The sequence below is a fragment of the Athalia rosae genome, chromosome 4, assembly GCF_917208135.1.
Source record: "Athalia rosae chromosome 4, iyAthRosa1.1, whole genome shotgun sequence".
NCBI lineage: Eukaryota > Metazoa > Arthropoda > Insecta > Hymenoptera > Athaliidae > Athalia > Athalia rosae.
The window spans coordinates 4,946,987-4,974,415 of record NC_064029.1 but is presented as its reverse complement, the minus strand read 5'-3'; the positions used below and the strand labels follow the sequence as shown (position 1 = coordinate 4,974,415).

Sequence of the window (27,429 nt, the reverse complement as noted above, 5' to 3'; positions counted from 1 at the left end):
ACTAAAAAAAGAGAACTTGCGTTTTCAAATGACGGAAACACAAGAACATTCCCACAATGATTTTTATTTCAGTAAATCACGCCGAGGAAGACCAATTTTTTGCTTTTTTTATACTCATCGCGTAGTCTGGAATTCCCTTTTTATAATACGCATATGTTTACCATTGAAAAAAGCCTCCACGCTTTTTATTCCACTTTTTTGCATCGGAACTGTAATTCATTGTTTTGCAACGTTCGCATTGCATTTGAACAAGTCAAAGTTCAATGCAGAATGCATTTAACAGGAAACTATAACCTACTTCAAATTTGATTTGCTTTTTTTCGGATTTCGTCTTCATCTTCATAAAAATATATCGCCTCTATCATTGCAGAAATCCTTTTTCAGTGTTTAGAGCCAGGGTACACAATGTTTCGAGATCACAGCAGCATTGATGTCACCGATTTAGAATCTACTTCTGTCGAAATGCTGTGGCAGGTTCTATTAAAACTTGAAAAAGAAATAATATCGGTCAAATTGCACGTGAATACCGAAAGTTCAAAAGTCAGTAATGAACGCCAAGACAGGTACAGGTGAAAATCGTTTTATACACGTAGACTTAGATGATTTTACAACGGTGCGCAATCAACTTCCAAAGACTATGATAATCCCACAGACGATTCAGTTACAAAGTCTTTACCGAATTTATTTGATGATTTTTTCCATCCAGGATCGAATCCGGAAAGTCTGTACCAGCAGTGTACGACACAATCCAAAACTTTTGCCAGCAATTAACTGCCGATTTAACGCATATACAGGCGGTTTGTTCAGAGTATAAAATAAACGGGTTATTAGACATAGCAAGAGAGACCAAGCTTCGGCAAAAACCAGCCAGCTATAAGGCCTATATTAAAGATCTGAAGAAACTTAGCGGTTCTTGCATTCTCCCTGATGAAGACGATGAACCAAATAATATTTACACTTCTTGTAACTGCCATTGGAGCAATGTGCCCGAAAACAAATTAGAACCAACTCAAGATATCATCAAAAGACCCATTCAACCACGAAAAACGGCATTTGATTCTACAGATTTGAAGTTCAAACAAGAACTGACTGTACTAAGAACAAAATTATTCACTCTGCCTGAGGTGATACCAAAACGAAGGTAAGTATTGGCGTGCGGCTAAAGCAAGTGGTCGATTTTTTTTTAATTTTCACAGGAAAGTTAGCGGTTTTGATCAATCTGCATCTTTAGTCGCTGAAACTAAAGCAGCGAATGAAAAAGCGGTGTTCACTGAGCCCATCGACGAATCGACAGCATATAACATTATTGTTAGTGTGAAGGAAGAAACTGCTAAGATCGGTAGCCTCAAATTCATCGATGGTAAATTTACGCACTGCGAGTTGTGGAGAAAATTACTGGACGCGAACGGAAATCAGTTAAGATCAAAATGGTTACTAGTTTTGTGCCCCCAAATGGAAGCTATTCTCAAAAAGCGTATAGTTCCTTCAGCATTCTGCAGCGCAGATAAAGTATTCGACCTTTTGTCAGATATAAAGGAGAACGGAGCCACATATAGTCTTTCGAAAGAAGACATGCTCAATGTCCTTAAAAGTGATTCGGAGGCAGCTGAGTTTTTCAAAGGGTGGAAAGCTACGTTTAAACAATTATCAGGAATTCAGCTAGCCGCGTTAACGATACAACGATACTGGAAAGGCTACGCGGTGAATGAGGGTTCTAAAATGTGATGCTTAAGAAATTGAATGAAACGATTTTTTTCAAAAGAACTAGAAGCAAAATTTCGATTCGTAGGTTCGCAAAGACATCCGTGAATCGAACTGCAAGTACATCGCGGCGAGCATAATTTGGATGGCTTGGCTTTTCTTAAAGAAAAAACGGTATATGCACGAACAGTATTTAACTCAAATGCTGATGATGTCGAATTCCACCGAGAAACTCAACGCCAAGATGAGTCTCCGATATTCCCAGATTGTCGGAGCACCTCACGTCGTCATTCATCTTCCATCGTTGGGTCATCCGGTGGATATCAGGAGCGCTGTATCACCTCCGATTTTTCGAATCTACCAAAACATTCTGGCACTAAAAATATCATTTTTGAGAAATCCCAACGCGGAGGTTGTCTACATTCTACCTATCGAGCCTTCGGAAAGTCTTCTCCGAATGTATTACGATATATTGGAGTCCGTTCACCCGGGTGAAGGAATTCAGAAACGAGTTACGTTTCTTGCCCTATCAATGAGAAGTGCCTTCACGAAATGCTCCTTCAATACCGCGAGAACTTTATATTACTCCGACGACACGCTAGCTGCAATAAATGCAAAAGTTTCGAATAAACCAGCCTACATTTTACCCTGGGTTATGGACGAGTGCGACGTGTGGGCCGCTGGGACTCTTAAAGTTCCCTGGGTCGGCCCGTCCTTCAATTTTCAATTGCGGTTATTGAATAAATCGAACAACGCGGATATGTTGTCGAGTTTTGGTATTGAACAGCCTCCTTACACACCCCATGTCAAGGACTATTCGACCCTTTGCACAGAGCTAGCTGAACTAATTTGCCAGCATACCGAGGTCTGCCTGTGGTTGATAAAATTGAATGTTGGGATCGACGGGAATCAGACGGGAGTTTTTTTAATCAACAACGTGAGCGTGCCCTTCATGCCGCAGTTGAGAAAGGCACGAGAAACTTCCGGGGACGAATGGAAGCCAACGCTACAGCTGAGACGGACTTATCTCAACCGGCTCAACGAACAATTGCCCGAAATTGTTTACACCACCACCAGACTCGCCTCTAATTACAAAAGTTGGAAGGACTTTTACCTCAGTCTGACAAAACATGGATGTTTGCTTCAGGCCGTACCTAATCAGAAAAACGCCTCCATCATTAGCGCCGCGATTTTTATTCCCGCACGTGAAACCAAGGAAAAACCTGTGTGGACTGGAACCGTTGACCAAATGCACTTGGGTTCGTTGTTCCTTCCAGATTTTGCAAGGTTTCAGCGACCGCGTGAATAAGAGCCATTTTTTTTTTTTTTACTTACAATTTTTTATAGAAACTCAATTCACCGCGTTCGGGTTCATGATGCCGCAGACGTCCTTCCCCAACGAATATGTTCGTACTACCGTCACAGAAGTCGCCGAGGTGCTTCAAAATATGGGATATTTTGGCTACGTCAGTTTCGACTTATTCTGCTACGTTCGAAGATCCGACGATCTGCCGATCGCCCTTGTCGTGGACCTCGATGCGTATTACAGCAAGGTTCACAACTTCTTGGACTGGTTTTGCTTCACTATAAACGGTCGATATGACGCTGAGAGAAATAGTTTTTCGAGTGACGTTGAACTTTCCGTCGAAGCTCGAAAAAAATTTTACCATCCAGCCTCGAAAACCGTACGTTGGAACGAAACCATCGAGCGATTCGGCATTGCTATGGGTAGACTTCATCACACTCAACTGTACCGTCGCCAATGGCCGAAGTTGTATTATTTTACGAAAAAATGTGAGGTGCGTTTGCCGTGATTCGTAATTTGTTGGCAATACTAATTCAGCGAAAATGATCCTGTTAATTTTTTTTAGATCACGTACGATGCGAAGACCAGGATAGGATCGCACGTTTTATTTCACGATGGAGAGAGTCGCGCCCACGTTATGATGAGCAGCTGCAATGTTACCATGAAACAATGTCTCGAAATGGTGACGAAGAACTTGCAGAATCTCAGCAAAGCCTTGACAAGACGATACAAGGGAGTCGCCGAGACAAACATAAGTGCCGCAGCATCCTATCTCACGAATTTGACTGCCACGTATCAACCAAATCGCAGAGAATTATGCGGACACCTGAATTAAAATCATACAACGATTGCTGTCTTGCCACTCATACTTTTCATGTGTATTCAAAAGATGAAAATATATTGGAAGTGTAATTTTGATCTTGCAAGTATTTCTTTTCATAAAAACAGAAGAATTGTGATTTCTTGCTGTAATTAGAAACAAGGAACTGGAGATTTGAGAATCATGTCATAAATGGCACAATTTTGGGCTAATTAAAGTTTGTCGAGTGCTTGTTCATTGAACTATATGTCGTCAGCGAATAAAAAACCGCCCACCGATTTAAATCAGGTGCCAACGTACGTGAAATTCATCGTGGGAGGTTTGGCGGGGTAAAGTCGAAGAATAACCTGCACGCTACCAGAGTTCGTGGTATTTATTTTTCACCTTCCACTCGCCAGTGTATCGGGCCAAGCCGTAACGCATCCGATGGATGTCGTGAAGATCCGAATGCAAGTCTATAAAACCGGATTGGTCGACACAACGAAAAATACCATTAAAGAACAAGGCCCCCTCGGACTTTACACAGGTTTATCGGCTGCCCTCCTAAGACAAATAACTTACACCACTGCAAGGATTGGCTTTTTTAATACCTTGTCGGATATCTGCGAGTGAGTAGTGAGATTCGTCCCAAGGGATTTTGCTCCTTTTTTTTTTATTTGCGTAGAAAACATTTGGGCCGACTCAATTATCCGACTCTTGTCTCCCTGGGAATGATCGCGGGGATGATCGGTGCCCTGATTGGAACACCTGCGGACGTTGTGATGGTCCGAATGATAGCTGACGTTCATCTTCCACCTGGTTGTTACTTTATAATTTTATCACGCAATGAAACGCGCCGGTTAATAAACCCATAGAAATTCCCACAAACGTGGGGATCACCTTGGTATTTGCTCAGAAAAACGTCGGGGGTACAAGCACGCTGTCAACGGGCTGATCAGGATAGCCAAGGAAGAAGGAGTCCTCAGATTATGGACGGGATCAATTCCGACTACGGGAAGAGCAGCGATCGCGAATGGTGCTCAACTCGGGACGTATTCCAGGTCTAAGATGTTCCTAAAAGACTCCGGTTAGCCACGAAAGGATCCTCCGATTCACTCGGATTGATTTATTACGCGATCGCTAAAATGGCTCTAAAAATTTCAAGGACTGCTCGAAGAGGGTCTCTTGTTGCAGTTCATCGCCAGTTTGATGTCCGGTATTGTCGCAGCGACTGCGTCTCTTCCGATCGACATTGCGAAGACCAGGTCGGGTATCGTTTATCGGAACGGATGGTTTATTTTTTAAGTATGAGTTCAATTAAGTATTCACCCTCTCCAGAGCTCAAAATTGGAAGGAATCTGGTAAACCGCCAAGCGTTGGAAGAATGCTCCTCATGATCTCCAAGGGCGAAGGTCCGCGAGCACTTTGGCGGGGATTCCTTCCCTACTATGCTCGAATAGCTCCCAACACCGTGATCACTATGGTCTGCATGGACCAACTGACCAGGCTTTACTTGACGCATATTCGAAGATGATTTATGAAGTTAATGTAGATGATAACATGAAAAAACGTGCGATGTAAATGAATGAATAGTTTTTATCAGACTATAGAGAGTTTCAGGTAACGTGTCGCTTAGATATTTTGGAAAGCTGCTCGTTTATCATAAACGTAAGAACGGTATGTGGTCCTATCCTGCAGTATGTTGGGAGAAATCCTTTCCACAGGGCGGATATTCCCTCCTGTTGCGCGGTTTTTGACATTACACTGATCATCGAAGGAGCCTTTACCGCAACTTTTAGATTCTGAATTCTGTAGCGCAACGAATGAAGAATTATGAACGTCTGGTGAAATGTTACATAAAATTCACCTGGTCTTAGCGATGTCGAAAGGCATCGAGTTGAACGATGTGACGAGACCAGATATCATCGACGCCCAAAAATGAAGAGGAATCCCCTCTTTGATATTCCCTGAAATTCAATCAATAATTGCAGCTCTATTTATATTCATTCTCATCTCGAGAGATCTACGAACATTTATTCCCCAGCATTTTCTTAGCTTGACTGTAAGTGGCCAATTGCGATACGTTCACAACAGCCGCTCTTCCCATTGTCGGCACACAACCTCTCCACAGCGCTGCGACACCTTCCTCCTTGTAAATTCTTACGAATGCATCGAAGACGTGCTTATAGTTTCTTCTTTGATCTATTTTTTTTTTGCCCATTACGATCAACTTTTAATTTCTCTCGTCGAAATCAGATAAAATTCATACCGCTTGGAAGTCTTCCGTCAGATGACATCCTCACCAGCGCAATTTCCGCTGGGGTCCCAACGAAAGCACCGCAAACTCCGGCTATCATTCCCATCGTGCAAAGTACCATAAAATTTGGCGGAGAGTGATGATTTACTCTGATAGGGTCCAAGGAGTTTTAGATGAGAATGGCTGCGCCCAGCTTCACCTTTTCCGTTGATATAAAAAATTGTACAAATTCGTACTTCCAGGTGTCCATCAGCTGATTGTAAATCCCTAATCTCGCCGTTGTGTAGGTCGCCTGACGTACCAAACCAGCTGACAAGCCCCGATAACATTTTGTAAACCCTTCTTCGGTCAGAATGGTTTTTATCAAAGAGGGAATCGATGTCCCACCACTGTGCATTTGCATACGATTCTTCAATACGTCCATTGGATGTACAACGCAAGTCGCTAGCATTCTGGAGCAGGTATCGGTGAGACGTCAGAACTGTGCCACGTTCCGAATTTCTAAACTTACCCTGATAATCCGGCATTAATAAAGTTGCTAATGAGCGGCGAGGAATTTTGCCTCGTTGGTGACGATTGCTCGGAAAGTGTTTGGCTATTCATCTTCGGAACTGGAGAATACTCCGATCACATAATCGGAAGGGGTGACATTTATTGGTAACTCAGAAGAATAACACGAAGTTGTTTGCGTCCATGCTTCAGCTTCTACGAACAACTTCAGTCATCGATGTCATTGATCTGATTGAAAAAATTTCCTACGTTTTGAAGTAAAATTATCCAGTGACTGCAGGCGATGTCCAGCTGGACTTCTCTCGACCACGATGACGCGACGTCATCGAGCGATGGGGAGGACATCGTCGGGGAAACTGCCCTCCCTGGACAAAAAATACACACTCTACGCAAAACCAGAAGAACGGAAAAAAAATCGTTATATTCTGAACTCGAACAAGATTCGCAACTGGATAAATCCCACGGACGTTCACCTCGAGAAAAACACACCGAAAAAAATGGCCAACCGCAACACCAGCTCCAGAATCTTTTGGACATCAAGGACGAACGAATATGCGCCTTACAAAAGCTCATCAACGGTCAGAGAGAGCAGCTTTATCATTTTTTAAAGATGTCTGTCAAGGAAGACACCTTACTTGAGCTAAAAAAGACCGTAGGTCATTTACATTGAATCTCTATTGAAAATCTTGCATAGCTGGAGTATATATTTGCAGTGTCGAGAGACAGAAGCGCTCCATAGGAACGAAAATATCTCCATGGCCTTGGATAAGTTCAAGTACGATAATAGCTTGCCTACCGAACAGACACTGGTACGCGAAGATATATCCAGAACATTGTTCCAGGTGGAAAAACTCATGAAACGTCAAGTAAGAAAGTAATTAGGCCCTGGTGATCCTGCGATTTCAATTTTATTAACTTCCAGGCAAGGGTCATGAAAATTTTGGAATTGGGCGACACTGATGGAAAAAAGCATGTTACCGAAAAGAACGTGGCGGTGATGTGCTTCACACGTGATGATCAAGTACGGCTGTTAATCAACTCAATAACGAAATTAAATATCCCTCATGTTCTGATTGAGACGAGCTTGTAATTTCAGCTTACAGACGTCCAAAAGCTGGTGAAAAGTACAAAGCAGATAGAACGAAGGCTTGAAATTTTGAGATTTCAATTAAAAAAGCTGGCTTTGATTGAGGAGGAGCGAATCGATCTGATAGAACGCGTTCACTCTCTGCCATCCGACCAACGTCAACATTACGCTCACCTCGTCGTATTCGAAAAAGAAAAAAATGATTTACGTTCCGAAATCGATAGACTGACGGAAAATTGCAGGGATTTGAAACAAAAATGCTCTTTGCTCGAGAACGCGGAACAGGAACTGAAGAAAAGCGTAAACGCCAAGGTAATATAGCGAATATTGTTCTAAATATCATCAAGACTAGAAGATTATTTTCTCTGATTACAGATCGCCGATCTCGACTTGAATAAAATTCAACCCGGACTCGAGTCGCACTTAAAAGTTATGGAAATGGTTCAGCCAGGTGAACTGTCGTCAATTCCTGCAAAAAAAGATGCTAAGGAAACATTCGCCGACGATATCATTGAAGTGTTCAACGATAACGCAGGTCTATCGCAATTTTTTACTCCACTCAACGATCGTCCAAAAAAATAATTCCGATCGCAATAAATATTTACTAAAATTCTGCACAGGTTTAACCCAGCGACTGCAAGACTCCGATAAAACGACGAGGGAGCGTGACGATTTGAAGCGACAAATCGAGGTCCTTGTAGAAAACTGTTTCCGTCTACAGAATGAAGTCAAGGCGTTGCGTCTAGCCGGTAAAACTGATGATCTATTGCAAAAACTGCGGCAGGCATGTCTCGAAAGAGAACAATTTAGAGTGCAGTTGGAACGAGTCACCAAAGAAGGTCCGGGAGTTTTAAAAATTTGCGGAGAAACCGCCAGTAAAGTAGCGGAAGAAAGGGATCAACTTCGACTGAAGGTTGTGTCTGTGAATCGCGCGAGCTAAGAATATCCTGCAATGATTCGATCGAATTTTCCAGCTTGCGGAGTATCTGACGATGGAGGAGGATATAAAATCTTTGCGTTTCACGGCTAGTCAAGCGGAGGCGTATCGAATTGAGGCAGAACGACTAAAAGAGGTCGTAGCTGAACTTGAAGAGGTGAAAGCAACGCATATAGCTCTACTAGACAAGAACGGAAAGAACCCTTGCATCGTCGGTCCACCGGACAGAGACATGTACAGAAATATGACCAAGCAATTGGAGCACTTTAAGGAGGTGGAGAAACAGAGAGAACGCTTGGTGCTCGAAGTAAGTCCAACATTTTTTCGAACTGTCACACTTACGGTGAAAGCCAAACTCGTGATCCCTTATTCTCGAAGGTGTCAAGATACAAATACGCGCTATTGAAACAAGAAGAGGAGATAAGAGATCTAGTTTGCATAGCGGACAAGCTTACCGATCAAGTCAAGGTTCTAAAAACAAACCCACCTGCTGCAGCCGTGAATCCCGCAGAAGGAACTCCAGAGGGACCGGAAGCTACACCTGCGCTGAGCCCTGAGGACGGAAAACGCCTGGAAAGTATTCGGAATAGAATTTTTCAGCATGGTAGTATCTCCTCTAGGACGATACCCCAACCAGAAGTGACCTCAAAGAGCACATCGGAGACGACCACCTTCATAGATTCTGTCAGGGTAGGTAGATTGGAACCAGCAAAAACTGATATGCTTCGAATTGAAGAGATTTGGATTTTATGGTATTTTCAGTCTTTCCTGGGCCTTGACAAGTCACTGACTAAAGCGATCGAGTAGCGAATCGGATTTTCTTTCAACTCGAAAATTTGTATAATTGTTTAATGTATTTGCTAATAATAAATCGCGTTAGAGTGTGGGTGCACGTGATCGGTTATTTATAAATTGACGATATATTTTACATACTGTGTATTATTGATTAGTCCATATCTATAAAAAGACTCCAAACTTTAGAGAGCTCTAGAATTTCATATGTAAACAATTTCCTGTTCAGGTACCGGAGCCAGACAAACCGGCAGTCGTCTTCTCGGCTTTTTATTCTGAACTGAACTGCTATTTTCCTCATAAACTTCCTTTCGAAGGAGCCCATTTTCCTTTTTGAATTTCTGCAAAAATCGATTTACAGGTGAAATTTGAAAATAGCTGTGTGTTACTGTTCTAGAAATAATATGCAAACCTCGATCGTTTTGAGGATGGGAAATAGCGGTCTGACGCCTCTGGACTCCTCTAGAATCTGTTCACCGTATTCCAAAACCTTTTTATTCGTCCTTTCAATAATTGCCGCTGCAGAATTCTCATCGCTTTCGAATTTCTTTTCCCGGATTCGGCTTTTCTCATTTTCTAGCTGTTAAGAAATACCCGATACAATTATTTATAACAAAAGCGCTGAAAACTTTCAGCTGGATATTCTACCATTTGCTCCTTCAAATTCTTTGCAGTAGCCATTTTTTTCTCCCACTCGAGTTTCCGCTGTTTCAGTTGAAACTCCTTGTTGAATTCATCCCTCTTGAATCTTTGCAGCATTTCCCAATTGTTCAGCTCCTTCGCTTCCTCATTCTTCCTTCGCTTTTCATTCTCCACGTCTGCCTGAAACTTTATACATTCCATTTTTGCTTTCAAAGCGCGTTGCTTTTTTGCTTCGATTTCTGCTAAATCTCTGGCTTCTATTTCACGCTGAGCTTTAGCAATTCTGGCGTCTTCGTCATCGGCCTTTTTCTTGGCCGACGCGGCGGCGAATTTCTTGCCTGAAAAATATAATTATTCATCGAATATTTGAAATTCTTTTTTTTTAGATTCTTTGAAAATTCACCAATGAATTCTGCGTGACTCATTTTCGCGGCCAGTTCTTCCTGTGCTTTCAACTTCCTTATCTGCTCAATTCTCCTCTTGGATCTCTCGAAAATAGCCGCGGCTTGATCACGGAATTCCATTTCCCTCTTCGCCTCCTTCTCAAAATTCTTTTTTTCTTCGACCGCATCAGTTACTAATTTTCTCAGTTCATTTTTACGTTTTAGTGCCTGAAATCCAGATTAGATAGCTCTTTGATGACAGGCTATCTGTTCGATTTTACTTCTTACCTCCTCTTCTTCGCATTCTTTCATCAACCTCAAATCCCTCGCCATATTCAAAAGATCCTGTCTCCCTTGAAGATATTCTTCTTTTTCAGCTCGTTTCAGCTCAGCTTCGTTATCACTGATTCTGAAGAGATAAATTTAAGTCGGCGGATGCAAAGTGATTATAAAAAAATAACCCGTTTAATTTGAGTGAAACGGAACATTACTGTTTTTTGAGCTCGGCCCCATGGGCCATAGCTTTTTTTATTCGTTCGGCGGTTTTTTGATGCTCAGATTCTTTGAAAGCTTCGGCTTGTTTTTTCAGAAATTCGGCGTACTCTTTTTCCTGTTCTTCGTCAACGCCCTTTAGAGTTTTCTCGAACTCTAGCTGAGCGTCTCTCTCTCTGAAGCACTACAAAGGCGGACAATCAGAACAAGAAATGATGATAAATTACTAAAAGAGACGCTGAAACGACACCTCGGAAGTAAGAAGGGCTCCGTTCAAGAGCCGACACAGAGGCTTTTGGTAGAGCAACAGACGTCTGGCTTCTTCGACGACTTTCGCTCTGGCAGCCTCGTTTTGAAGTCTCATTTCCTTCGCGAATCGCATACGAATATCGTCCTCTTTTTTTCTTCTAGCGAGTAATTCTTCTTGTCGACGTTTTTTTACATTCTGCAAACATCGACTCGAAATCATCGAAACTCAGAATTAAAATCGTTGAGTTTTATAATTTAGAAGCCTACTCCAATATACTATAATACCTCGTGCGTGTTGTCCCAATTCTTGGACATCTCGTAAGTGGCTTTTCGCAGGGCGGCTAACTTGGCTTGTTCCTTTGCGGCGATAATTGCCATTCTTTCAGATTCATTCGTGTATCCCACAAATTTGTTGTACTCGTATCGAGGCACCGTTAATACGAGCTTTCTTCCGGGGCTCTTCAATTAATTCGTAATCAGTATCGTTATGTTGTGATCAGAAATTAATTTTATACTCCCCAAAAACTGGATCAATTGAAAAAATTTATAAAGACCTTGGTGTTTTTCAGACTTTGTCCTGGCTCGACGTAAAAACTTGTTTGCATTTTAGTTTCAACTCTACGATTTTTCACCATCTTGACGTTGATGTTGAGCAAAAGTCATTAATTCACAAAGCTACAATTATATCATTGTGCGAAGCACGCGCGACGTGATCGTCTCTGCTGCAGAATTCTCAAAAACTATCATCGAATCAAATTTATTTGGCTGTCGGAATAGCGTTGCCATTGGCAATGCCTGCAGTTCTGTTTAATCAATAGATCATGGCATGTAAAAATGGTGATGATCTTCAAGTCGACTCTGAATAAATTATTCACGTAAATTGAATCATGGCTGTTTCATAATGAAACTCGCATGATCTCGTATCATCGAAACTCAAAGTCCACAGTTGTCATTTTCCACGAGTTCAACATTTGCGGGCCATGCATGCGTTATCTTGACACGCCGCGGCGGATGGCGCGGGATTATTTTCCGATTAGAAACGCGGATTGTTATCTCTACAATTGAGTATCTACCTGAAATTAATGATCCTCGTACGATGAATTTCTAGATTACTTTCATCCTACCACGATATCAAAAACGTGGGCTTTGTACATATTCACATATGGGATGCGACCGATCGAAAGCGCTCATTTAACATGATAAGAGGAGAATCACGCGTCGTTCACGAAGGACACGCATTTTTCTACATAAACGAAGCGGGATTAATTCGTCATTATTGTCTGTTGCTATTTCAATGATCACATATGAGTCGAGCTAGCAAGAATATCAGGTCATAACGTCAAGCGGCTTCGCAGTAACTTGTTCGAGGCATCCCTACAAAGTGAGGCAGTACACAATGAAGGCTTTAGAAGTAACTCAGAAGCGAAACCGTACGATGACAAGAAAAGTTCAATTACACAGAGTATAGGTTCAATGTGACTGGGTACATAGGATAATTTTCAAATACATTTTAATTGCGTCCAAATAATATTACAACAGGAAACAAAGAGTGTGAGTTATGATAACTTGGGTATTTGTAAACAGGTCGATGTAGATTCATAAATTACAAGTGAATTTCACCGGATAATACGTAAATACACAGGAACATAATTATCGTAACAATATGTATCGTATTATTCAACCCGTAAAATTAACCATCAGTTCACATCCTGACTTCCTTTCTGCTTTAAACTTTCAATAATGGAGTAAATTGATTTGAAAAACAATTTTCACTTGGTGTTTTCTTTATCCCATATTAATTAGGCAATATAGATTTAGACGATGTGGATACCTATACGTATAATGTAGGTACTCTCAATTCGTCCGAAGCAAACATAGAATCATTGAAATATACGACACTATAGAAAACATTGTTCGTTAATTATATCGAAAAACATTGACACTTTTGTGAAAAATTAATTTTTTTTTTTTCTTTTTGTTTGTTTTTTGTTGTTTTTTGTATTTTGTATTTTTTATTTTTTGATTTTGGTTTTATGTATACAATAGGATAAGTCCAGTTTCGTAAGAATTAATTCAGAGTCTCAAATCACAAGGCCGTTCGTTGCGTTCCAAAATAATTCCACAAGTTTACTATAGTACATGGGGGTATATCAGCTCGAAATTTTAGCTTCTTTCAAACTTTCATATTTGGTTAGATTAAACAACATTCTAAAAACTATTTGGTATAGTAATATATTCGCATTAACATCTCCATAAATAATCCATATAGATTTTCACAGTTCTGACAAAATCTTATTTAACATATACATATACTTTTATATGTATAACGTGTAATTCAGTCTTTCGTAAACACATACATACAGTACAATTATCGTGTGCTCCCAAATTTTAATTATAAGACTTATATTCCGCCACGCACACCTGCTCTCCTTCTTGTCAGTATTCAAAAATTACATATTCTCCCGTAAAGATTTTTTTCTAAATATATTTGATCTTTTTTTTATTATTTTTGATTTTTTATTCGTTAACATGATTTGTTTCCATTTCCAAAACGAGTAAAGAGTTCCATAATTCACGGGGGCTAACGTGTGTATACTTATAGCCAAGATAATTCCTAAATCTAATTCGTACAGAAATCTAATTGCGTTGATGCTTCAGCAATCGTCTATTCGGTACAGAATATGTATGCATCATAGTCATAAGCTTTATATGGTTTGATTTTGATTATTACGATCTATTCGTTTTATTTTTTTCTTCTATACAGTCATAAATTGTAATGGCTCATTTGGCACCTCTTCTATTATAATGATAATAGTTCCTTATTTCTTCACCAACATGATTACATAAAAGTTGATGAAAATATATTGTCATCGAAGTATATGCACCACGGTTTGTTGACTTTCAAATTTTCATAATTAATCAATATCATGTCTACGTGATGTATACGTATCTATGTATGTATATATATATTTAAATAAACTAACGACTGTTAAACTAAAATCACAGGCTCTTTCATCTCTCTATACATAGTTAAATCTATCGATATCATCGTACTATACTACATTAATCATTCATTTGTAATAATGGTAATGACATCTTTGATCCGTGCGCAGTTTGAATTTCAACTTTGATGATTTTTGTTCAAACGTCTACATAAATTTTTATTATTTTTCTACCGGTCGACTAACAATTACTATTCAGGAGCGGGTGTGATTGAGTGGAGCAACATTTTTTTTATACGGTCCCGTGTCGACGACGCGATATTTACCCGAGGAAAAAAAACCGGAAAACAAGGAAAACCCGACAAAACTCTTTCATCTGCGGTGGTCGTCCGCCATTACCGATATGGATGATCCATTATAAAAATAACTGATTGATCTATAATGTAATTTGACCCATTTCTAAAATGAAAGAAATAATGGATAATTTTACATGTATTCATATATTTTTTTCAAAGTACACAAGCTGCTTTGCAGATAACTAAATAAATGATACATTACATACATATTATACAATTTTACCTCCAAATATAGACGTTTATGTGCGTTCATTGTTATGGCGTGTGCACGATACAGCGATATCCAGTGGTATCGCTCGTACATGAATTTACATCTATGTTCAGATTTTACAACTTTATAGTCTAAGCAGGATAGAAACTATAGCTAAATTAATTATGTACAACGGAGATCCATTCGTCGTTTTCACATCCCTTTCAAGACATCAATTGAGAAGTTATCGTATCCCCAAAACGTCTCGCATAAGGCAGTCTCGAATCAAATCCAAATTTTAATTTAGAGAATCGTCGGTCCAATATGGATACCAATGTTAGTTATACTAATCCTTTACAACATGAATATTGGTATAGATATTCAAATGAAGTATATTACAAGAAACATTTCGTCAAAATTTTTTGGCAAAAAGCGAAAAGAATGATGTGGATTTTTTTTCTATATTCATCCGAACATACAAATTATCGAAACGCAAAATTACATTTACAATTTGGAATCATTAGACCGACAATAAATTTCCCTCTCGTATTTTTACACATCTTTTTTTTACCTATAACAGCCTGGTAAAGGAATCTAATTTACGACAGAGTTTTTTTTCATTTTAATCCCGATCAATGGGAGGCCATAGAACAACTCGATTTTTTTTAAATTTTTTCTTTCTTTTTATTTGATTTCTTTGATTTTTAAAACATATCTTGCTTTTTTTTTTTTTTTTTTGTTTTTTTTTAATTATCGTCTTTACATAGTTATATATATACACATTTTTTTCTGTTCCTGGCATACTTCTCTGTCGGTTAATCTCACTTTCAGCTTTCCACAACTGACACATCAGCTAGTACCGTTATTATCAGAGGACAGATATCGACAATAACCGGCGGGTTCACGCGCAGTTTAATATATCCGATCATTTCATCAAATTCGTGCACACTCTTACACTTTTCAAGTGCGCTCCTCTCCTTTTTTTTACTTTTTTATAAGCAGTTATACCGCAGACGCGATCTTCACAAAACTGCGAATGTGAAGTACGTTCGCAATACTTTCTAGTTGAAATTTTTCTTTTTTTTTTTTCCATTTCCCATGTTATGAGAAAATTTGGCGGACCCCTTAGTCTGCGGGGGCCACAAGCAAGCCCTAGGCAAGTTCTCTCTTTGATTTAGCTTCTGCGTAAAATTGCGTAGGAGATGACGATGTGGGGGTTTGGAATTGTCGGGTAAGAACGTAGACCACCGCCTCGTAAGTCGCCATCATAATCGCTGTATTAGGAATCTGCCGAACAAGTTGAGTCGCCAAACCTCTGTACATACCCCTCGGACCTTCTTCTGCGCACACCGTCGACAAGGTCTGCCAAAATGTTCTGTATTTTGTACCCTCTTCTCTAAGACGCGTTCTAGCAACCTCTGAAATAGGAAAATAATAGAATTGAGCAGGTTCGAGCTCAGGCGACTGAAGATCATTACGTTGCGGTGAACGAATAACCGGATAACGGAGTAACTCGTAATCGAAATTTTTACGCAGAGAATATTCCTCCTTTGTGGAGAGCATAATTATAATACGAGCAAATCGATATGCTCATCCGAGGAGTAACCGGTGATATCCGGTGTCGATGATTTTCAATTCTGTATACGTTGAGGAGTCGGAATGATAACATCGTACAAACTACATTATCTCAATCGGAGAGCCCCACGCAAATGTGGCATGTAAATCTATCGCAACTGACCTAAGCACACGTCAAATAATTTTTAAATTATCTGTAATTTGTTTGTGTATGCATTGTGGCATACTGAACGCATACATATGTACATACGTAGAATCGTACTACGATAAGATCCGATTTATAATTCACGTTGCGTTACCATTGGCTCGGAATTTTGTGTCGAAACGCAATTGGAGATATTGTTACTTCTACTCATGTCGATGGTGGAAAAATATTTCGAACCTTCTTACGCGTAGATAATAATGTCGCATCGCAGTTAAACGGTATTACGTTAGACCGAAATTTGTATCAAATTTCAATACTTGGACATTTATCTCCTTCTCCGTCATCGGGGGACATCGCGTAGCGAACTTTGTATGAATCAGACTGGAATCTATGGTCTAAAATTATGAATAACGACCGCGTGTACAAACACAATACATTTATTAAATATTCCTTGTTGCATTACTCGCAATTGAGCAAAGTTATCGGCACATAATCGTGCGGCTAGCTGGCAACGGCGCCAGAGATGAATAGCTTGAGTCTATCTTTAGACCAACCGGGTAAAACTCTAGGTCTTGTCGAACCTCCGCTATAATAGCAATAGGTAAACCGCAACCATGCAGCGAGCCGAATCGAATTCCGCATACCGTCAACTTATTTACCAATTCAACCGTCAACATGTTTGCATAGATTTAATTCAACTCACCATGTGGATAGGCGATGCACGAAGCGATGGTCTTCGAGAGGGCACCCGCTGCCATGAACTCGAGAAAATCTCTCGATGTTTTTGAGTTAGATTCGGAATTTGGTGTCCTAGTCCTACGCGCCGTCAACCACGTTTTCACAGCCTCGTAGATTACGAAGTGTACGACAGTCTCACTGATACCCATATACGAGGCGGTAATACCTTTGTAGAAACCGAGCAACCCCTGAAATTAAAACGAGGAAAGAGTCTAAAAATTTACCGCTAATAAACGAAGAATGGGGGGGGGGGGGGATTTCACAGGAGACTCGGTTCCATATTAGATAAGCCTTGAGGGGATTATCCAGGTAACTCTCCGTCGTTAACTTTAGTTGCAGCGCTCCCAAGCTCCAAAATCCCCACAGCAAACTCTGAAGCTATTACACGTTTAATCCGTAATTTGATATACAGAAATAGATTCACCTGCTGCAGTTCTGAGCTTCGAGCTATCACGCAACCTGATAAATTACCCAAATGTAAATTTATACCCAGGTAACGTGGAGTATTGATTGCAGATTAATCGATTCGAAATGAACAAATAAAATGTAAAGCATAATTACGACCGTGCAAAAAAAAATCGCGTTGCTCAGGCTGAAAAACGTGCCTTTTAAAAAGTCCGCGGAAGTCAATAACTCGCGTTCAAAGTGGGGTCATTGTCGTTCCGTGCATGTAACTACAACAATTTCATATAATAATCACGTGCTCGTAATAGAGCAGCATATTTTGTTAGGCGTGCGTCAATCTTTGCTCGCGGCGCAGTTACAAATTGTTTAAAATAACATAAACAGCAAAAGAATAGAAGGAGAACGGAGAATAATGCAAACTGCAATCTACAGGGTCATTAAAAATCGTTTCGGTATCGCTAATTCGATACGACGAGTGTTAGGATTAATGATTTTCTAAAGCTTTTACAATCCCGTTGACATAATTTTTTAAGACCAAAACTGAGGATTCGCAAATAGCGGCAGTACAACCTGCCCCCACATATGTTATTACCTGTTACGTGGGTTCCTAATACGACTATGATAAGGAGCCAATAGAAAGCTCTACACGTGTCTACTTCGTGATGATCGAGACAAGAAACGAGATTCGAGCTGCACGCTGCTTGTCTCTTCCATTAACTGTGTATGGAATTCATTATCACAGCGTTGTGCGTACGTAACGTACACCTAAATACATTGTAAATATAGATAGACAGACAGACTATGCAGATGGAAAATGAGAAGCACTGCGAAGGATACGACATCGTTATAATTGAATCCCCATCGGTCTGCGACGAGACAAATTGCCCGATGTTATTATATAATACAAGTATATACGATAAAATGATATACTCGCGAAGATTCGATAAAGGAGATAAAGTTCACGAAACGCGTAAATTTTTTTTTACAATTTATATTTGTCACCGCAATATTTTCATTTACGAAAAATGGTATAAGGTCATATTTTGGCGTCTAGTTAATGGATCACTACGCCTTGACTCACACATCATATATTAATTCGATGTTAATCTAAATTTGCATATCAAATCTAAATATAGTACATACATGGGCGCGCTACGCGTTGTTCACATACCTATAATATCATTTTAGTTGGCTCAGTTTCATTAGCCAACACGTTTTAACGATAGCGTATAGTCTTGTTTGTCGCAGCGAGACTTACGGTTCGTTTTATTTTCAGAATAAGCATTTCTATTCAGAGCGCATAGAATCCATCTTGAAACTTGTTTGTGCAATATAAGCGGATTTTTCAAGTATCATTTGGTGTGTCGCTCAACAACGATTCGAAAACACTTATATTCCTACATATAAATAATTGGCAGATTACATTCGTTTATACATTCATATTTTATTCATACATTCCGCGCCATTCATTTCGGCATTAGCTATATCTTCTACCTCTGCATGGAACCTGAAATTTTTTCAGTTCGATAGAAAAAAAAGGAGAAAAAAAAAAAAACAGGAGTGATAAAAATAAAATCGGAATAAAACATGGAGCAAATAGATTCTTGGCAGACGTAACAACGGCAACAAAAACAATGACAACGCAACGTCGCGATGTTTGTAGTGGCGATTCTATCAGACATCCAATTAATTAGTCCCGCGAAGTCGACGATCAGCTGGACCAGATCTTTGATGAATGAAATAACGATTGATTTCCACTCGCAATTTCGAAGAATATACCGATTGCTTTCGCAATCGAAGACCTACCAGTGCGTGGAGTGATCTAGATTTCTTATAATAAAAGAGTTTTTTCTCTCATTTTCCGTTACTATTATCATTCCAAGTTGGAGTTTGAACGTAAAGGAAAGGTTGTGTTTAATTGAAAAACTTAATCATACGCGTACGTAAGATATACCAGATACTTAAAATGGCGCGTACAACTCACCGATTGTTGGTATATCGTTCGTACGCATTCCAGAGCTGATATTCTATTCGCATGGTGGTCCAGCTGTAACCTCGTCTTAACAAACCATATCGGATTCGTTGCGGTACACGCCACAAAACCTGTAATATAAATAGATGGGTATCAGCTGTGACAACAACAACAACAATGATCGCGCGACGATTATAAATAAACAAATCCAAAGTGCAGAGTAATCGTTTACCTCTTGGCTCCTCGCAAGTTTATTAATAGAAATACTTGTACTGCAGAAACTTGAATCTTCTTTGCGAGTAATGAATGAACAAACAATTAAAGAAATTGAATGTCGGTGTAGTTGACATTAGACGTAAGCTAGACGTTCTGTAATTTGCGGTATTTACGAAGATGCTGGTTAACCGCCATCGTCGAGACTAATATACCGCAGAAAATGCCCTGAATAGGTGTAATTATGGATCCTCGACGAGACGGAATAGAAAAAAGAAGAAAATTGGAACAAACTTACGTTCAAACACAAACAAATTACACACGTGACGTACATTCGTCAATCGATCGATTATTTATTCACGAGGTAAATAAGCGAATAGCGCGGGCCACCGAGCTAATTTCAACCTCTGAATTATCCGTCAAATTTGACAATTTTTGCGATGTTCAAAAAAATTTCTGTACCCCACTTTCAGGTTTAGGAACTACCTTTTTCCGAGATACCCAAGTCGGATTATCGAACAAGTATTATGAGCGAAATTAAAATCGGCGATAAGATACCCAGCCTTATTTTATACGAAGAAATCCCGGAGAAGGAGACAGACATATCTGAACTCGTGGCGGATAAAAAAGCGATAATATTCGGGGTACCTGGCGCCTTCGTACCTGGTTGCTCTCGCGTTCATCTCAGAGGTTTTATCGAAAAGTATAATCCGTAAAATCATATCACGCAGAATGTATTTCCAATGCGTATGTACTTTGAATTCGATTCAACCCCTAGATCGGACGAACTCAGGCGAAAAGGTTACGAAGAAATTATCTGCGTTTCCGTAAACGACCCCTTCGTTCTTACGGCTTGGGGATGGTCCAAGGGCGCAGAAGACAGGGTGAGTCTTCAATTACTTATTATTATTTTTATTCAATATTTTTATTTTCATATGATCGATTGCCAAGAGTTTCGCAATATTATTGATCATTTCTTTTAGAAATTGGCACCAATGATCCAAATTGGCAGGTCATTTCGTGTAATCATATAACACAGGTATATGAAAGTGATTGGATTTCCCATCGATTTTTTTTTTTTCTAAATTTTTTAACGCTGCAGTATTGGAATGTCGACGTTGATACATTTTGCAGGATTATTCATAGATCGGAAATAATGAATCCGAGAATTGTCGCGCGTGGATTTCCCGTTGACTTTGTACCGCAAACACATACCGCGTTTGTATAAAACTCTGCGTGTATAAACCATCGGCGGAAACGGGTGGGTTAAATAATTGGAAATTGGCCAAAAATCCCGTTATATAATTTCTAGTTTATTTCCCGTACGACAAAACATTGTCTTACGATGCTATTAACTTTTAACGTACGCGCAAATAATTACAAGAGAGATAATAAACGTTCGAATTGTTATCACCAGGTGAGACTGCTGGCCGATCCAATGGCGAAATTCACGTCGGCGATAGGAATGGGTAGAAAAATGCCAGAACTAGGAGAAGTCTGCAGAAGTCGTCGTTATTCAATGGTGACGATCAACGGAATAGTCAGAGAATTATTCACCGAAGAGGATAACGCTAGATTGATGTGCCTTGGGCCAAAATTCTGTATATAAAATTGAAGAAAAACTAAAAATAAATTTCAAATTAAATTCATCATCGTGGCAATAAAACGAAGGAGTGAAAGATCGATCGCTTTCGACGCGAAAATAAAAAGAATATTGAGAAATAAAAAGTTCTTAAATAAATTGAAAAAAAAAAAAATAAAAAATAAAAATTCTCGCTCGCATCGCACTAACCTACTTCTGACCCGTTTCAAAGCTCGAAGGGCAATGCACTTGCCAGTTTCTCTCATTTCTGAACGCAGCAGCAACAGCAGCAGCTGTTTCATATGCGTTTCATATACGTGTAGTATGCTTACAGAGAATGTAATGTGGAATCGCTCTTATAGGTGAGCAAAGACGGATTTTTTTTTGTCTAATCTTTTATCTTGACGATAATTTCACACTCCTAAAACACAATCAATCGATCATTGGCCTTAAAGATAACATCTCGATATTGGCTCGGATGTTGGTCTCTAATTATTTTGAACCATGCGAAGGTCAACGTTGATACAAATGACCTTGATTTTTTTTCTTCTCTAGAAACGTAACACAACTAACCAATCGTTAAATTTCGGTTTGGAACGAAAAAATTCTTGAAATTATTTTAACGCGGCTTTTTCAGGTCAAGTTTATTTTCTTGACCGAAATTTATTTAGGATACGACGTATTCCAGCTTCAAGTTTTTTGCAAATCTTGTAAAAATATATCGAAATCGAGCCTTCAAACTGCAACAGGCGGTGCAGGTATACGAACCTGATAAACTCTAGATACTTCAGTTTGAACAAGAACTTTTAATCATGTTTTCTTATATCAATATATCGATATTACTTCGATCGGCCTACATATTTTTTCTCGACTATAATTCCTAACAATGTATGATAACTGATAGTGACGACCAAACGATTCATGAAAATTAATTAGACAGGATTTGTTCAATTTTAATTACAACAAACTCTGCAAAGCTGATCGATAAAATTTCAGTTCAAATACCTGATGGATAATTTTCTGCAACTATACCAATACTTGTGTGTTGGCTACAACGTGTATGATGTAGTAAATATACTTACAAACGATTCAGAGTCAATTGAGCCGATTAATAATTTATTAAAAATAGCAATAGGCTTCGTTGAATGGAGCCGGTTGTTATTGAGATTATTGTAACGTCGTGTGTGCAGCGTACGTGTATCTTATTACGTACGATTGCGTACAGGGGAAGAATGCGTGTGTGTGTGTGTGTATGCATATAAAAGTATACATCCATAATTACATAATCGCACGCTAAAAATATCTCATCAAGTGGTTTCTCACTGTAGTTCTTTTTATTTATTCTAAATAATGGCTATACGTATTACTACGTGCGATGTTGATGTTGGACTGCAGACGACGTCAAAAGTGAAAACATCAATCCCTCATTACAATAAATTGCACAAAATTGGAATAATTACCTAAATATTATTGTCGCTGGTTGATAACTTTATACCGTCATTGTTGCTGCTACCGTATCTCAACAAGAGACACGCGACCTCGTGGACAACTGATTATGAAATACGTCGTATAAAAGATAGGCCAATACACACAGACGGAATGTTGTTTACCGGTAAAAATAGATCAAATAATACCTACACTTAAGATATCAACGTTGCACGGTTGCGACTTATATGCAATTGCGCAGTGACTCCAAATATGGCGGTGAAATTTTAATTCATGCTAAACTGCACATTCAATCGTTAATGCTATTCGAAAAGCTTTTCACTCTTCTCTCCCTGAATTTTTAAAATCGTATTGAAAAATTTATCGTGTAATTTTACAAACCCGACACTATGTAATGCAATGGGACGTTGGATCTTGCAGGACAGTTCGAGTAATTGAATACCAGACAAATACGTCTCATATTATACGCTGTCTTTCTATGTATTAATTAATTACCCTACCCGTAAGTTGCAAGTATTTTGGCGAATTGCCGACGTTATATATTTTGTCACCTGTTTATTATTTACGCAGCACTATTTATCTATTTCCTTGGCATCGGTTGTAATAATTCTGATTTTCGAGATACCTCGAAAGTTATTTGAGAAAACGGAGTAAAGAAAGAAAAACAATAATTAGGTGAGATAATGCAAATCCTGGTGATTTTTTATGGGCGCAGTCTGAAATGCGGTGAAGGTAAGATGGGAAAAATTGAGGTGGACCGTAACGCGGGTCTACGTGACTCCCTGCATGTGCCCTCGAGACTTCTCGTTGGATAATTTTGAAGCCACTTTATTCTGGCTGACGGGCAAACGACCGAGAAATGAAAATTCTCGTCGGCAGGACGCACGCGATTTATCATAAACTCCCCAATTTTTATTACAAATATTCCACGTTGTAAGACCAGACATGCAAATAATTATTGCAGTCATGCAATAAAATCAAAATAAAACTGCGAGATGAAAGATGTAGATGTTAGTAATCTAAACTACATAAGAAGCGGTAAACACGCGACGAATAAAGACAAACGCGACATGCATTCGTTGTTTGGTCGGGAGCGTATATCGCGTCGGATTGTGTGTCACGATCTTCGTAATTAACCGCATATTCTACCGCTGCAATTTCACGTTTGGAATTATCGGACATATGGTAGGTATGTACGTGAATTACTCGGTCGTGCATGTACAAATTTTCGCTACAATTCTCCACAAGCTTGGATTATTCATTTGTCTAAAGTATTTATAGTTCGAAGCGGATTTATCGAGTAATGTTTCTCGTTCAACACAATCATCACGAATGTAGTGAGAATGATATGCTTGTAGCCACATTATGCTCAAAGAGATGTGATAAAAGCGCGTAACTTTATATACATATAGCATTAAACTTATAAACATATTGAGTGCATAACTTACGAGTAAATTAAATTTGTAATGTTGTGTAATTCTAGAGTTGATGGTCGGCATCAGGTAGATATAATGTATAATTCATAAATTTTGTATTCAAGACTCGATTCGAACGAAATCATCGTCACATATAGAAAACGTAATTATATAACTCTGATAACAAAACGAATGTTGACGAACTCGCTGCTACAGAATGAAAATAAATGACTTGCTGACCGATTAAAATGTCATCCAATTAAAACTTCAAACGCTTTAATCCGCTTTCGAATGAAATAGTTTAAAATAGAGATACCGAACGAGAATCATTAATATACGGGGGGGGGGGTTCGGCTGCAGCGGTATAATGATAGACACTGACGTAAACTGCAATATAGGAGCCATGGAGAGTTTGATATCTTCAGTGGCGACGAGCGTACATACGAGGGCGAGAGTTTATCGCCATTAATGGCAAAGTGCAAATCCAGCAAATCGGAAACTGGATACTTTACCGAATACCGGTTAAAACCGAACTCAGTGACGTCGGGAACGACCCTATTCAATTTCTCGTTATCATCGATAACTCGCACTCAGCTCTAGCTCGGTCGTCGCACGTTATCAAAATTCGCACGGGTGTCAACAATGTATAACAACTTTCTCGCTATAAATAAATTAAGCTTCGTATAATACGTCGGTAAATCCCCATGGTCAGAACATTTTCAGATTTACCGAAAACTCGAAAAAATAGGTACGTACGAACAGGTCATTCATTATGTTAGTAAGATAAAAATAAAAATAAACTCACCAGCTGAAGAGGCGGCGCAGACATGTACGATCGGGCTATCCGGGGGTAAAACTGAATTGAAGAATGACTTGCTTTGTGAGTATGTACAGAAGTAGATTGCTCTGGATGGTGCAACTCCTATCAAATTTGGGCCCAAACCTTTGAAGAGTGCCCTGGGTCCCTCGTTCTCCACAATAAACCTGAGGCACGCAACGAGGCCTGGTGGTCTGTGTGGGGGTGGCGGTGCGACTCCACAGTGGGAAAGTGCCACCATAGAGTACCTGAAATGGTTCAGTCTGTACTTCGAAAATTCGAACGAGGCAGAAATGAAAATCAAATCGTGGTCACTCGTATCAAATTTTATGCTACTATAAAAAAACGTCGTTCCACTTTTTATCAGACTTTTTCCTTCCTCGAATCGCTTCAAAAGCAACCAGAATATGTATCGCAATAAATTTGGAGAGGTAGTATCTATCGATTTGTAGGATAAAATAACGTGCAAACATGTTTTTCACATACTCTGAAAACCGCAATACATTTCACAGTAAAATAGTCAAAAAAATGTGGCGCAGTTTGGGATACCTTGGATATCCACCGGTGCATAGTCTCCTCCTTTGCTGAGGTGTTGGAAAGCTTTTGCATGTCACATGACCGGATGTTAGTTCCTTGTGGGCGGATGGTGGGTAAAAACCGGAAGACGACGACTGTAGCCTTGTCTTAACAACTTCCAACGGGCAAGTAACTATCGCCCCTACAGTGCCAGCCACCCTGTACAAGAAACAAATCATTTTAGATCATCGTGGAATTCAGACTGTCGATGATGGAATCAGCAGCTGATTCGCAAAACTGATATCCTATTGTTTATTAGCTACAGATTGGGGGGACGCAGGTTTCAAAATTTACATTAAAAAAAGAGTGGGTGTAGAATGAAATTCTCGAAGGTTTGCAGCTTCAAAGCTGCGCAGTACTTTATACGAAGTTCACGTCCATTTGACTGTGTGTCGTAGTTCTTCGTCGCAATAATAGCATCGGATTGTTGTTATTGCTGTATCCGTGGTCACTGTCAATACCAATATTATGTGAAAAAAACGTTCTTAATTCCAGGGGAAGCAAATTGCATTGATCAGCTGCAGTTAGAAATGTGGACTAGGTTGAGAATAACAAGAGACGCAGTTTGTTTTCAAAGAATTTAAATACCTTGAGAGGCGCATATGTGATGACGTGACATTAAGTACTGCAATTTACGCTATAATCAGTCGATTAAATGAATGTTTTAGATAAACGATGTACGAATTTCTATATGGAATTATAATTAAATATTAGAATCTCATCAAAGGCCATGCACACATTTCTTTATCAGTTAGAGGTAGGTTCGTGTGTTAGCTAATTGACAATATAAACATAGGTGGGGAATGTTTGTCAACAAACTACATACCGACCCTGTTCAGTTTTCGGTACTTGTTAATTTGGGATATGACTTGCTTCGAGTTAGCATAGATTTTTCAATATTTTATCACTATCTACTATTTGCGGCAACAAGATTCTGTAATTTTCCACTCTGTCCTAAGAATCGACAGACTTTTAGGAGCACCAGAGTGTGGATTTACACCGACCCGTGACGTAATAAACGGATTCCAAATTTTGACCGGATAATCTGACAATGAATATAACATTCGGTTGCTCAATTCGAATGAAGAATGAGACTAAACAGATCATATAAACATCAATTACATATGGTCCGACTTACAACCGAATATCGTAATCAGCGAGGTAATCAGCAACGATTGTTTTTAGGGATATTTTAGTCTCCACGTATATGGAATGCAATGCGATAATACATCTCAACTGGTTCCAGTTAATTTTTTGCCCAGTGCGTACTGACACTATCTCATAAGTTTCATAACGATATGTTGCCTAGAAGGCTGGAAGGAGCTGAGCAAGATAAATACGTGTGTCCGTATTAGCCTAGGCTCGGTTTTATTGCGTCGTGAATGTTGCGGTAAAAAAAAAAGTTCTCAGAATCATAGTAGCGTATGTCGACGAGAATACCTCGGCGTTTCTCGTTCGCTCTCTAATTAGTAAACTGCGTACCGGAAAGTAACTAATCCGTTTAATTGCTTAAAAATTGAAAAATGACCCACCCTCCTGCGACGAGGTGTATCACTGTGTCGCGCTGCGACATTCTCGGCGTTGAAAAGACCTAAAATACTCCCGGAGACGAAACCACATACACTTTAAGTATTACCGAATTAACAACACTCTGCCACTGAAAAACCCCGGGGGCCGCACCGGCAGGGATCACTAAATGTTTTCGATTATCTTTCCGGCACTAATAATGTTTCGTTATATTTAATAAATTTTATCAGTAAAATCGAAACCGTAAGACGATACTTCGACACAACCGGCGTGCACTAGCGGCTGAAAACAACTGAGCTCAACTCCGGCTGGCCACGAACTACCTATCTCGCCACACGCGACGACGCCACGCTCTTTGACCATAGATTAAGGTTG

General features: G+C 39.5%; 7 protein-coding genes across 9 annotated transcripts; 4 read left to right on the top strand and 3 right to left on the bottom strand.

The window, feature by feature from the left end:
• Positions 1-405: 405 nt before the first annotated feature.
• Positions 406-3,776, top strand: LOC105686206 (IQ motif-containing protein H-like). Its single transcript, XM_048653751.1, has 5 exons — positions 406-563; positions 707-1,141; positions 1,197-1,701; positions 1,790-2,960; positions 3,049-3,776. Exons 1-5 carry the CDS (start codon positions 406-408, stop codon positions 3,513-3,515), a joined length of 2,736 nt encoding a protein of 911 aa, XP_048509708.1. The 3' UTR covers positions 3,516-3,776.
• Positions 3,777-4,253: 477 nt separating this feature from the next.
• On the top strand, positions 4,254-5,340 carry LOC125500583 (mitochondrial 2-oxoglutarate/malate carrier protein-like). The gene is made up of 5 exons (XM_048653750.1): positions 4,254-4,435; positions 4,492-4,625; positions 4,723-4,893; positions 4,972-5,071; positions 5,145-5,340. Exons 1-5 carry the CDS (start codon positions 4,254-4,256, stop codon positions 5,338-5,340), a joined length of 783 nt encoding a protein of 260 aa, XP_048509707.1.
• Positions 5,341-5,422: 82 nt separating this feature from the next.
• Positions 5,423-6,561, bottom strand: LOC105686196 (mitochondrial 2-oxoglutarate/malate carrier protein-like). The gene is made up of 5 exons (XM_012400823.2): positions 6,300-6,561; positions 6,076-6,212; positions 5,838-6,008; positions 5,674-5,773; positions 5,423-5,615 (listed from the first exon to the last, which is right to left on the bottom strand). The coding sequence occupies exons 1-5, from the start codon at positions 6,512-6,514 to the stop codon at positions 5,423-5,425; spliced, it is 816 nt and encodes a 271-aa protein (XP_012256246.2). The 5' UTR covers positions 6,515-6,561.
• A 38-nt stretch (positions 6,562-6,599) lies between these two features.
• LOC105686295 (myosin-6-like) lies at positions 6,600-9,489 on the top strand. The gene is made up of 8 exons (XM_012400948.3): positions 6,600-7,225; positions 7,287-7,594; positions 7,670-7,972; positions 8,036-8,195; positions 8,281-8,573; positions 8,635-8,904; positions 8,976-9,287; positions 9,360-9,489. Exons 2-8 carry the CDS (start codon positions 7,505-7,507, stop codon positions 9,402-9,404), a joined length of 1,473 nt encoding a protein of 490 aa, XP_012256371.2. The 5' UTR covers positions 6,600-7,225; positions 7,287-7,504; the 3' UTR covers positions 9,405-9,489.
• LOC105686175 (cilia- and flagella-associated protein 45) lies at positions 9,459-15,188 on the bottom strand. The gene is made up of 9 exons (XM_012400801.3): positions 11,710-15,188; positions 11,441-11,614; positions 11,157-11,351; positions 10,906-11,090; positions 10,703-10,823; positions 10,435-10,642; positions 10,038-10,369; positions 9,802-9,969; positions 9,459-9,730 (listed from the first exon to the last, which is right to left on the bottom strand). Exons 1-9 carry the CDS (start codon positions 11,788-11,790, stop codon positions 9,593-9,595), a joined length of 1,602 nt encoding a protein of 533 aa, XP_012256224.3. The 5' UTR covers positions 11,791-15,188; the 3' UTR covers positions 9,459-9,592.
• Positions 15,189-15,344: 156 nt separating this feature from the next.
• On the bottom strand, positions 15,345-27,334 carry LOC105686377 (mitochondrial carrier protein Rim2). Its single transcript, XM_012401114.3, has 6 exons — positions 27,060-27,334; positions 25,501-25,686; positions 24,940-25,199; positions 19,491-19,609; positions 17,067-17,289; positions 15,345-16,061 (listed from the first exon to the last, which is right to left on the bottom strand). The coding sequence occupies exons 1-6, from the start codon at positions 27,098-27,100 to the stop codon at positions 15,796-15,798; spliced, it is 1,095 nt and encodes a 364-aa protein (XP_012256537.2). The 5' UTR covers positions 27,101-27,334; the 3' UTR covers positions 15,345-15,795.
• On the top strand, positions 19,686-22,498 carry LOC105686379 (peroxiredoxin-5, mitochondrial-like). 3 transcript variants are annotated; one of them, XR_007278266.1, is made up of 4 exons: positions 19,686-20,055; positions 20,165-20,381; positions 20,470-20,575; positions 21,109-21,163. XR_007278266.1 is itself a non-coding variant. In XM_012401129.3 (4 exons), the coding sequence occupies exons 2-4, from the start codon at positions 20,219-20,221 to the stop codon at positions 21,298-21,300; spliced, it is 474 nt and encodes a 157-aa protein (XP_012256552.2). In that variant the 5' UTR covers positions 19,691-20,055; positions 20,165-20,218; the 3' UTR covers positions 21,301-22,498. The 3 variants fall into 3 exon arrangements, 2 of the variants coding, with proteins under 2 accessions (XP_012256552.2, XP_048510914.1); XM_012401129.3 differs by having other exon boundaries at positions 19,691-20,055; positions 20,165-20,394; positions 21,109-22,498; XM_048654957.1 differs by lacking the exon at positions 19,686-20,055 and having other exon boundaries at positions 20,087-20,394; positions 21,109-22,498.
• Positions 27,335-27,429: the final 95 nt, after the last annotated feature.

What these genes read in the sequence shown, in the direction of transcription:
- LOC105686379 (XM_012401129.3), top strand. Translation starts at nt 20,219, where the DNA reads ATGAGCGAAATTAAAATCGGCGATAAGATACCCAGCCTTATTTTATAC. An exon ending in CTCAGAGGTTTTATCGAAAA is followed by an intron (nt 20,395 to 20,469) that starts GTATAATCCGTA and finishes TTCAACCCCTAG; the next exon opens with ATCGGACGAACTCAGGCGAA. An exon ending in CCAAGGGCGCAGAAGACAGG is followed by an intron (nt 20,576 to 21,108) that starts GTGAGTCTTCAA and finishes TGTTATCACCAG; the next exon opens with GTGAGACTGCTGGCCGATCC.
- LOC105686206 (XM_048653751.1), top strand. Translation starts at nt 406, where the DNA reads ATGTTTCGAGATCACAGCAGCATTGATGTCACCGATTTAGAATCTACT. An exon ending in GAGGTGATACCAAAACGAAG is followed by an intron (nt 1,142 to 1,196) that starts GTAAGTATTGGC and finishes TAATTTTCACAG; the next exon opens with GAAAGTTAGCGGTTTTGATC. An exon ending in GATACTGGAAAGGCTACGCG is followed by an intron (nt 1,702 to 1,789) that starts GTGAATGAGGGT and finishes TTCGATTCGTAG; the next exon opens with GTTCGCAAAGACATCCGTGA.
- LOC105686295 (XM_012400948.3), top strand. Translation starts at nt 7,505, where the DNA reads ATGAAAATTTTGGAATTGGGCGACACTGATGGAAAAAAGCATGTTACC. An exon ending in GGGATCAACTTCGACTGAAG is followed by an intron (nt 8,574 to 8,634) that starts GTTGTGTCTGTG and finishes CGAATTTTCCAG; the next exon opens with CTTGCGGAGTATCTGACGAT. An exon ending in CCTTCATAGATTCTGTCAGG is followed by an intron (nt 9,288 to 9,359) that starts GTAGGTAGATTG and finishes TGGTATTTTCAG; the next exon opens with TCTTTCCTGGGCCTTGACAA.
- LOC105686377 (XM_012401114.3), bottom strand. Translation starts at nt 27,100, where the DNA reads ATGTCGCAGCGCGACACAGTGATACACCTCGTCGCAGGAGG. An exon ending in GAACGATATACCAACAATCG is followed by an intron (nt 17,290 to 19,490) that starts GTGAGTTGTACG and finishes TTTTAATTTCAG; the next exon opens with GGGTTGCTCGGTTTCTACAA. An exon ending in GTGCATCGCCTATCCACATG is followed by an intron (nt 16,062 to 17,066) that starts GTGAGTTGAATT and finishes TTCCTATTTCAG; the next exon opens with AGGTTGCTAGAACGCGTCTT.
- LOC105686196 (XM_012400823.2), bottom strand. Translation starts at nt 6,514, where the DNA reads ATGCTAGCGACTTGCGTTGTACATCCAATGGACGTATTGAAGAATCGT. An exon ending in TGACGGAAGACTTCCAAGCG is followed by an intron (nt 6,009 to 6,075) that starts GTATGAATTTTA and finishes AAAAAAAAATAG; the next exon opens with ATCAAAGAAGAAACTATAAG. An exon ending in GAAAATGCTGGGGAATAAAT is followed by an intron (nt 5,774 to 5,837) that starts GTTCGTAGATCT and finishes ATTGAATTTCAG; the next exon opens with GGAATATCAAAGAGGGGATT.
- LOC125500583 (XM_048653750.1), top strand. Translation starts at nt 4,254, where the DNA reads ATGGATGTCGTGAAGATCCGAATGCAAGTCTATAAAACCGGATTGGTC. An exon ending in GATGTTCCTAAAAGACTCCG is followed by an intron (nt 4,894 to 4,971) that starts GTTAGCCACGAA and finishes AAAAATTTCAAG; the next exon opens with GACTGCTCGAAGAGGGTCTC. An exon ending in ATCGACATTGCGAAGACCAG is followed by an intron (nt 5,072 to 5,144) that starts GTCGGGTATCGT and finishes CACCCTCTCCAG; the next exon opens with AGCTCAAAATTGGAAGGAAT.
- LOC105686175 (XM_012400801.3), bottom strand. Translation starts at nt 11,790, where the DNA reads ATGGTGAAAAATCGTAGAGTTGAAACTAAAATGCAAACAAGTTTTTAC. An exon ending in ATTGGGACAACACGCACGAG is followed by an intron (nt 11,352 to 11,440) that starts GTATTATAGTAT and finishes CGATGTTTGCAG; the next exon opens with AATGTAAAAAAACGTCGACA. An exon ending in AGAATTTGAAGGAGCAAATG is followed by an intron (nt 9,970 to 10,037) that starts GTAGAATATCCA and finishes ATTTCTTAACAG; the next exon opens with CTAGAAAATGAGAAAAGCCG.